Genomic DNA, 10,515 nt, shown 5'->3' on the forward strand with positions numbered 1-10,515 from the left:
ATGGTGGAGTTCGCGGCAACAAGACTTCAACACAAGAAAACATCGAGAAAGAAGCCATTGATGATGATCATACCACCCTCGACAATGGCACTAGTGGCAACAAAGAGGACGCAAATTGAGTAATGTGTGTGCATTTTCATTTGTTGGGCCAACAATTTCGTTTGAGACAATTGACTTTTACTTGTAGTATTTAAAATTATGGTCGATGATGCACTTCAGTGTATAGAATTATGAAAATTTAATGTGCAAATGCGGCTGGCGGCAGCTTAACAGCAGTCACACGCCGGTTTTACATCTCTAGTTTGCATCTTCTATTGGAGTTACTCTTTATATTCGTTTTGCATCTTCTGTTGAAGTCCGCCCTTCTTTGAAGATGCAAAAGCCACTTTTTGAAGATGTAAATTTTTACATCTCCTGTTTTACATCTCCAATTTGCATCTTTTCTATTGGAGATGCTCTAAAAACAGTCAAGCTGTTGAAACCTTAACTATGGGCTATTAACAAAGTTGAATTAAATAGTACTTGCACGTTACCAGTTGATTCATGGGCATTTCATCCACCTCCAAGATAATAGCAGAAATTTAAAAATACAAAAGTACAGTCAGAAACAACGGACAATGGTTGCATTCGGTAAAAGCACACCCAACACATGCAATGACAGAAATCAAGTTCAAACTATCAATTTAAGCACACCATCAAAACAACGTGTCTCGTTGCTCAATTATACAACATTAATAACAACAAAAGGGGAACAGAGCCCATCCATTATCAGCATGGAAGTATAGGTAGATTACTGGGCTAGAAATAACTCTCAGACTCTTAAGGGTAAATTACATGTACTCCAAGCTGGACTAAGAATAGCTTCTAAAGAACCGTGACGACAGTAGCTTAGTTAGCTAGACATCATGATCTGGTCACACGCCTGAAGGGCCTGGTTTGCATAGTATCGTACATCCACATCAGGGTCCTCGCTCAGCTCGACGAGGCATGGCTTCACAGTCTTCTCAGCAACCTGCAAAGTTAGTATTCATGATATTCCCCAATAATCCATAAACCGAACTATACTGCAAAAATGGGATCATGCAGAAGAAACTGAAGAACTCACAGATTGATCAAGGATTGGTACAAGCGACTGCAGAACTTTCGCAACATTGAACTTGATGTTCGGCACTCTGAAAGTTCAGAAGTATGTCAGCAAAGCACTAAAATTATTGAGTTCTGCCAATTATGTTAGTTGCCGCTCACCTGTCCTTCGAGGAATTAATGACGACAGGGAGCAGCTTTTGGCATGTTATTTCTGCACCCATGACAGGGGCTAGCAATGAGATAGCTTGCAGGATGGTCATGCGATACAGATAATGTGGGTTGTTTATCTTCTCCAACACCTAGAAAATAGAACATGTAAGCTTTCAAGACAGATGGTCTAGTCCAGTATGCAGAGTAAAAAAAAGTACAGATTTTCTAGCCTGTATCAAAACATCATTAATGCAAAAGGTACTTTTAATATTTTTCACTAAGCAATGATTGAACCTGTTCAGACTTAAATATGAAACCCCACAACAAGATGCCTGCTTAGCTGCGGGTGTGCTAGCTTTAGTGCATGTTTAAAGTATGCCTAGTGTTTAGATAGTAAATAAAGAACCTGAGGAATTATGTGTTGCATAGCCCACTCTGGACCGAACTCCTCCGCCAGGCGCTTCAAGTTGTTTGCGGCAGCTTCTCTGATCGAGAAAACCTGAAATTCAAACTCTGGTTAACCATTCCTGCATTTATAGGTAGAGTGACAGCCTCTTGTTTATTACTCCCTCCGTTCACTATTATAAGATGTTTTGGATATTTCGGTATGGACTACATACGGACTGAAATGAGTGAACAAACACACTAAAATGTATCTATATACATCCGATTCAGCATAAAGTTAGAATATAATAGTGAACAGAGGGAGTGTATATCAATCTTAACCAGAGAAAAGATGTAAGCCGCATTTTGTTTATGACTACAGAAAATATGCAAGCCAACCGGCAAAGTGCATCGAATTTCACTAAAACTGAACACCGAGTTCAGTCAATTACTGGTAAATGAGGGGAAAATCACATGTGAAAGTTGTTAAATATCACATGTGCTCCTCATGCAATGTACTGCTATACGCTGGAACAAAATGTTTGAGGTCATATGCCAAAATCGCAGCAGTGTACTGCTATACGCTGGAACAAAATGTTTGAGGTCATATGCCAAAATCGCAGCAATGTACTGCTATACGCTGGAACAAAATGTTTGAGGTCATATGCCAAAATTGCAGCAGTGTACTGCTTTGTTTATTTCAAAAAAAAATCAAAGAAACAAAGGGGCTTTGCCACGCCTAAAACCTTAGGAGCACAACAGTTTCTTAGATGTGTGTTTTGTTAGTTGGCACAATTTATTATACATATGGCCCATGTGTCACATATGGCCCATGTGTCAATACAAAATTTTCCCATCTTTTGCCATTCCTGGAATCTAATTTATTGGCCACATTTATAGGAATACACACATTGCCTAACCTTAGCTGTGGGAAAATCAACCTTGAACCAAACATGTGCTTAGATATCAGAATAGTGTATACCTTATCTTCCAACCATTGCATGCAAAGTGCCCCCAGCTTGTCATCAAAAAACCCAACACCTAACTGACTAGCCAGCAGAGGGATGTACTCAATTATTGCAAGCCGAACCCTCCAGTGCCTATCCTCCGCAAGTTCTACAATAGCCGGCAATAGAGATTGCGACAGCAAGTCAATTCCAATGACCTGAAAGATTGCAAAAGCATCAGAAAATGTGAAATGGCCAAGGGAAAAATACAGCAAATATCAGTCAATAGGAGAAACAGACTTGATTAAGGGGATAGCTGCTACTCCTTCTGTTTTCGTATGTACGTCCTCTCAGAACGTTACACTCACCATAATACAGGCAAAATATGGCATTACTCATCTTTATTATACCACATGATACATTTAACGGCGAGTGTTACTTTAGTCCATACTGATTAATGGCAATTGCAATAGCCAAAGGGAGGTGGGGGGAGTGAAAGGGGGAATTGGTGTAAAAATGGCTTTGAATGGTAGTACGACCTTCGCTCAGAAACGTATTTTGGTGCCAGATGACATGTATTTATCGCAAACTTATTATATTGGGAAGTGCAAAGTGTTACGACCCATGGGGTTGCAGATAAAGACCTAGGGCAAGTGGGTTAACACCGAGTCATCTCAGTTGTATAGTAGCCAACTTTTGCACATGTCCCTTGTATTTGGGGTAAACAAAGTGGTAAGATCAATCTCAGTTACACTGGGGTAAAGCAAAGAATATCATGCTGGAAGCGTACCAAAGATTCACAAACAAACCAGCTATTAATTGCAAGAGAAGCAAGAAACAAAAATAGTACTTACACTGGGGTAAAGCAAAGAATATCATGCTGGAAGCGTACCAAAGATTCACAAACAAACCAGCTATTAATTGCAAGAGAAGCAAGAAACAAAAATAGTACTGACCTGATTAACTTGATCAAGCTTGCTGATTATGTTCAGTCGAACATCAGGAAATTCATCCTTCAGCAAAGAAAGAAAAATAGGAAGAAGTTGTTCAATGGTAGCATCCTGCAGAAAGCAAAAGATATACGAAATTATAGTAGTATCACACAAAGATATACGAAATTCATCCTTCAGCAAAGAACGATGATGGATTGTTGATAGTAATTGCATTTAGAGCAGAAACTATTGGCAACAAATTATAGTAGTATCACACAGATATACGAAATAAACAGATTTGATTTGTAGCAACTAGCAATAGAAGAGTAAATAAAGGACAAGTCTTTGGATACTGGATGCAAAATACCGTCACAGAACATGTACATGTAACTGGCAAATGGACCAGTGCATATGGAACACAAACCAAAAACATCTGCATTGTTCTAGCTGACATGCTGAGAAATCCAGGATAACAACAATTCAAAGAAGTGATTATGCGCCATGTCTCGCTAAAATTTCAGTATAAACGGCGAATACTACTTTCATATGGCAGGTCACAAGAGTAAAATGATAATGGAAACAGGTATTTATAAAATATATTCATAGGTCTAGAGCCACCAGATGGATATTCATTAAAATGTAAAAGAGCATTAATTTGTCTGTAAACATGTTTGCAAAACTGAAAGGCAATTCAAGAATTATGGATGCATCATTGCTCGCACCTTCCCCAAGACAGGGGCCATTCCCATGATGACTGAAGCCAAAGCTGAGCGAACATGCTGAGACGAATCTGATGACAATTCCTGCAGATGAAATTGGCAAGAGTTAGTCTATTGACAATAACAGCAGCAGAATACAAATGATTCTCAGTAACTGCCCCGGCCGCACCTTAACACACGGCAGAATGTGCTGAATTGCAAGCTGTGGACTTAATATCCTACAGAACTTCGTAACTTTTCCGGCAGCTGCTATCCGCACTTCAGCCTCATTATCACGGAGGAGGCGAACATATGCAGGCACCAGGTCCGCTCTGTTAACAAATATATGAACACATCAAGTCATCAACCAATCAGATTAAATATATGTATTTACATGTAATATAACAACTAGCCCGTGGAAATCAAAATACACTTCACAAATATTAAAAATTCAAGTATGTTACAATTGATGAAGAAGGTCACTAACCTTGTAGGCTCGGGGCCAACTGCCTCGCAGAGCTCATACAACTGGTTTGCAACCATATAACGGACACGCCAAGATTTATCCTAACAGAGGAGTTATGGAACAAGTGTTAGTAGCAGCACAACCATGATGATGAACTTAACAACAGAGTTAAACAAATAAGCAGTTCTGGGTAACATGAAACTGTAGCAATCACAAAGTTATATAACAATACCATACAAAGACTATTAGTTATGTCAGTAATGTACCTGGGAGAAATTAACAATGACTGGAAGGATATGGGCTACACAATCTTGGGGTTCTAACAATTTTCCAAGAGCGGCACAGCCTTCAACTGCCAATAAACGTACTGAATCTTGATCTGCAAATGAAGGCCAATAACAGCGTGTAATCAATGTCTCCAACTCTCGACTCGTTTACCATTGTACAAAATGTTGGACAAGAAAGTTCCAGGAGCTAGTTTTATGGCTCATACATATATTGATATTTTGGTACATTCAAGTATAAAAGAATAGTCCCAGAGTTTTAAGAGTTTATTTTGATATCTTGGAGCATAGGCAGACTGATATCATGTTCAGAATGAAGAAGATAAAATATAGCAGGATACTTTTGGTTTCAGTCCTAAAGGATTCATAACAAATCACAAGGAACCTAACCGTACTACACCACACTGCCATACAGGACTACTTGAGACCCTATATAAATTAACAATAATAAAGCAGAATCGGAAAATTAGGAACATGCGCTACCACCATACAAAAAGATAAACTACTAAATGGTACTTGAAAAAATATGTCAAATTAATTGCAAGAAAGCTAGAGATAAGCTACATGTAACAATCACTGACTACGCTAGTAAGCACAATCACTGACAAATCAATAAAAGATCTCCACGGCAGATTAATGAGGAGACCGCATGATTACAAACACAATCATTCAGAGAACACAATAACTGTTTGATGGCAACATCAGAAACTACAATACATGTGTTCTATTCCACTTTTTGAACAGGTAACTATTTGCCTGAACTAGAGAATTATTTCATTAAACAGTATGTCAAAGATGTAGAAGAAAGTACCATCTTGGGTAAGATCATCAAAGATCGACATGATTTCTGTCTTCAAATGGCTCTGTTCAACAGTGGCAGCAAACTTCCCAAGATTTGATGCAGCTGCCCTTCTGACCATAGGCATGTCATCTTGGCATAACTGGCCATAAATAGTCCTCAGTTCTGTTTTCAACGGATCGGTGGCACTTGGATAGGCTATATGGAAAAGACCACAGGATGATACTCGAGCTGTAAACCACTCACCAGCCGCTAGCCTCTGAAAAGAGTAAAGACTGGTTGAACGAACAGGCATAAAGATATCAACAGAAAATAAAACTGCATTGCTACATTTATCTAAGTACTCTCTCTGTAAAGAAATATATCTAAAAAGTCTTATATTTCTTTACAGAGTACAGCAGTATTTCCAATTAACAGCCATATGTTGGAGCAAGTCACTATACAGAAGAATACAATGCAAACGCAGTTACCTAAAAGGCAAGAAGTAGAAATATCATGCAAACATATATATTACAGAAGGCATATAATGATGAGGTCAAGGAGTGCCACAAATATTTGACAACAATCAATTGAATGTCTCACTGTATAAATGCATTACCTTTACTACTGCAATGAAATAGTCAACAATGTCATTTTCTTTCATCTGTGCACCAATACGGCACAACGACTCAACTGCTTTGTCTCGGACACAAGTTTCCTCCACCGTAGACAATGTCTCCAATGGTGGGAGCAAAACATGAGCATGCTCTACACCCCCAACATAAGGAATGAACACACCCAATTCTTCAGCCATTGCAAGAAGCACCTCATCTTCATCATCATTGTTTTCGCTGAGGAAAGGAATCAGTTCCTTCCTGGTTCTTTCTTCTCCAAGTGCCCGTGCAATAGTGGAAAGTCTTCTGATGGAGTTCAGGCGCAATTGAATATCTTCATTTTTAAGCTCATCTATCAGCACGGCAATTGGATAGAGAGGCTCATCGACCATAGCCATCAGGCTAATCAGTTACTTCTACAACTGCAAATCAAGACAGAAGATTAGGACAGTGTGACCACTAGAACTGAGTACGCGCACACACAGATGTGTCCTGTAGTACAAAATATGTTGCATGATCAAAGGCAAGAGGAAGTGAGAATGGCAGAGTGGTGTTTCAATGAGAGATCAACCAAATCTCCTCCCTTAAAAGGATTTAGATATGTCAACCTATTACAACCATAGTTTCAAGATAGACAAATTTCAAGACATCCATACAACTCCAATACATACGACCATTGGTTTCACAGCAACATATTAATACAAAAGTGAGAATTACGGAAGACGCATAAAATTTCAGGGGCACTTCCATGAAATCAATCACTATTTAATATGACTGCAAAGATTTCATTGATATCAGAGGTCAAAGTTTAGAAAGGCAGCACACTGAAACACATGACTGATTTAACTTGCACGATCAGTTAAATGTGGATTCATTGCCGTGCTGGACATGATCACTGAAGGAAAAGAAATCAAAGTCTCGTACAGCACAACAAATTTAAGAGGTCAAAGAAAGATGCAAGTTATTTGTTGACTTTCAAATAGCATATGCTTTACACAACCCAAACAGCAAAAGCATTGTTTTCCTAATAAATTATTTGTTGACTTTCCCCAAGTGTCAAAGAAAGATGCAAGTTATTGTCTACAAATGGTTTCAGGGGCAAACAATCATAATCTTTGCAGCATTCCCAAGGTTGCAATCATTCTTTTCCCATCAACAGATCTACAAGCAAGGATCAGAACATACAGCTTATGTTGGTTGTGCCAGTGGACCAAAGCAAGTCGTATGAAACTACAGAAATCTCCATAATATCCGGTACAGTTTCTACATTACATGCTTTCAAATTGTCGCCGTTCTAACAAACATACAACATAGTAAGCACAGCATGTTTGTGTGTGTGTGTGTGTGTGGGGGGGGGGGAGCATAACTTAAAAATCGTGTATTTCTAGAACTTCCTGGTACGAGTGCACCATCTGAGACCAAGCGAAACGAAAGAGTGCGGTACAACCACGACGCATAGCTAGGGCAAAACAACGATCCAAGCAACAAGCCACAAACGTATCAGCTCTCCCAACCATCCCACATCCTGCTTGTCTAAAAAAATCATCCCACATCCAAATTACCCAGACAGACTGCCCAGATCCGTCCCAATCTGGGCGAGATCAGCGCAACCCCACAGAAATGGCGCAGATCTGGGCGGAGGAACCACGGATACACAAGGAAAAGCTTGATCGACGCCGGAAGGCCGCCGTACAGATTCTAATTTCCGACACCCGGACCGGGACAGTGGAGCGGATGCGCCGGGCCAGGGCGACGGGGGCGAGCCGACCCGGCTCAGACCGCAGATCTAACGACGGGGAGAAGAAGGGGCGGAGCAGATGGGGGCGAGGGATCTCACCTGACGGGATCAGAGCGGGTCCCCGCGGTGGCAGCGGCGGCGAAGGGGGTGAGGAGCTGAGGAGGTCGCGAGGCGTCGCCGGTAAGATTGTGTCTGGACGCGGTGGATGGAATGGGACGGAGAGCCGGAGAACGAGGTAAAGGCACCACACGGGATTGGGCTGGGCCGGGTGGTGGAACGACCTTTTCTGCACTCGCCTCGCTGAAACTGGTGGAATGATTTATTTATTTATTTTACAGAGATGAAAAAGTTGGGATTTGTAGGTTCATACGCCCCCCTCCCCACACACACACAGCCGGTTTTCCTCCCCTCCCATGGCGCAATCTCTCTCCCACCATCGATTTGTTTTGGCAGACCGATACCCTCTTGTATGAAAAATATCTCCTACCTCCTTCCGTTTCTTTTCTCCTCCCGATCCCATGAGCTGGCTAGGTCAACAACTCTCGCTTGCATGCAGAAGCCGCCACGCTCCTGCCCCCACGCGATCATCGAGACCCTCCCACCCAGCATGCCACCACCTTCGCCCTACCATGGTGCCATTGCCACCCTCCCTATTGTGTGTTGTCGCCGCCACCATCCCGCCGGCATGCGACCTTACCCTTCAACTGACCTAACATCATTAACCGGAGACCATCGTGTCTCGACGGCAAAATTGTAGGAGTAACCGGTCCTGATTGCACAACCTTTTGAATAAGAGTAGGACCAGGTAGATTAAGAAGTTCGCTGACGGGAAGAGTTGGATTGTGTGGTACCACCATTCAATTGCGACATTCTTTTATTTTTTAGGAGGAAACGACAGGAGAGGCTCCTATTGTATTTAATAACAAAAGATATTAATGTTACATATTTACAAGAGGGGCGCCACTTGTTCGTTGTTTTGCCTCGGTTGCTCTTAACGTGTTCCTACCTTCTGTCATGCGATGTCAAAGGCGTTCCAGGAGGCGTTGCGCATGATAGAACGTTGGCGAGTCACAGGTGCACCACGTCATCATGGTCTCCAACAGTACCACATGGTACGTTGAGGTTCACGTATCATTAACAAGTTGAAGATGAAGTTGTGTGCGTCATAAATTGGAGCGGCTCGTGATTTTGTATGTTGACCCTTCCTTGTAGGTACTTCTTAAGCTGGAGGACAACATATTAGTCAAGACATTAGGAATCTCCATTGATGTTTTATCTCTTGTGTGCACTTATTTGTTTGCTCCAATTCTATATATTCTCGCGAGTAGATGAGGTGCAAGCATGTGCAATGTAGTTCCTTTTTCTGCATCTATTCTTCTCATTCCAATTTATGCAGCTAGTGTTATAAAACCCCATGAAAGAAGAGGTGGTTTATGCGGCATGATGATGGTTGTATGTTGTCGTGGAGAAATTAAAGGTGCATGCATGTTGACTGCAAGGATTGGTAGAAGTAAAGAGTAGCAGTGCTAACTAATGTTGTTTTTTGATTTGTTTGTGATTAGCTTGGTAGTACAACCAGTGTTCTCAAAAAGATAAGTAATTGTAAAGGTAAAAATATATGCAGTTTGGCCTCAAATGGCACATTTAGATTTGTATAATGATTTCTCTTTCAACGTGTTTGGTTGGGGGGTTAAAGATTGGAAATGAGAGTTTAAGGTACATGAAAATTAAAACCCTTTGATTGGCTCAGGGATATGGGAATTGAGGAGGGAAGGGTGGGAATTAAGAGGTCCAACTACCCAAGATCTCTTCCTAGGGGACCCCTAATACTTGATGTGAGGATTGGGAATTGATAGAAAAAATAACGGTTTGTACGTGCGCGACGGAATTAACAGACTACGGATCCCTTATCTCCCATCGGACTAGCCCGGGGAAGTATAGTAGTCGTCCTATCTGCCAATATGACCCACACATGATTTGTTAGCTTGGTTAGTCAATTAATTGCTTCTTGTAACAACTTCCCCTAAATACGTTTATCGCCTTCACTGACTCTGGCCCTTTACTTCCTTGATTGCTTCCTAGTATGTAACAGATGTATCAGAATGGTTCTCTGCCATGTGATTGGAATTATTATTAATATTTAGGATATTTTTTAGGAGCTATTTGTTTTCTGCTTTTTCTGGTAAGTTGGGATTTGCTTTCATAAAAAACAAATACAAGAAAATAATTATTACTGAAGCTACATTTCTGAGCAGCCCAACATAGTAAGGTGGCATGGAAGCATTATTCTTTATCTATGGAAGCATCTTTTTATTGTGAGAATGGGATGGAACCATAATTTTCGATCGTATGATCAAAATATTTTTGTATCGAGTGAAGCATTCACTACAAAAAAAAGACACATCCGTGATGATACGTATTTGTCATAGTATGTCACA

At 40.8% G+C, this 10,515-nt stretch overlaps 1 protein-coding gene across 2 annotated transcripts; it reads right to left on the reverse strand.

Annotated features, from left to right (window-relative positions):
- Positions 1-655: 655 nt before the first annotated feature.
- Positions 656-8,412, reverse strand: LOC123103357 (serine/threonine-protein phosphatase 2A 65 kDa regulatory subunit A beta isoform). 2 transcript variants are annotated; one of them, XM_044524914.1, is made up of 13 exons: positions 8,177-8,412; positions 6,345-6,761; positions 5,759-6,005; positions 4,930-5,042; positions 4,685-4,764; positions 4,388-4,529; positions 4,222-4,302; positions 3,524-3,628; positions 2,603-2,785; positions 1,643-1,735; positions 1,246-1,385; positions 1,106-1,172; positions 656-1,000 (listed from the first exon to the last, which is right to left on the reverse strand). In XM_044524914.1, exons 2-13 carry the CDS (start codon positions 6,735-6,737, stop codon positions 893-895), a joined length of 1,752 nt encoding a protein of 583 aa, XP_044380849.1. In that variant the 5' UTR covers positions 6,738-6,761; positions 8,177-8,412; the 3' UTR covers positions 656-892. The 2 variants fall into 2 exon arrangements, with proteins under 2 accessions (XP_044380849.1, XP_044380848.1); XM_044524913.1 differs by having other exon boundaries at positions 656-1,012.
- Positions 8,413-10,515: the final 2,103 nt, after the last annotated feature.

The sequence above is a fragment of the Triticum aestivum genome, chromosome 5A (genome assembly GCF_018294505.1).
Source record: "Triticum aestivum cultivar Chinese Spring chromosome 5A, IWGSC CS RefSeq v2.1, whole genome shotgun sequence".
NCBI lineage: Eukaryota > Viridiplantae > Streptophyta > Magnoliopsida > Poales > Poaceae > Triticum > Triticum aestivum.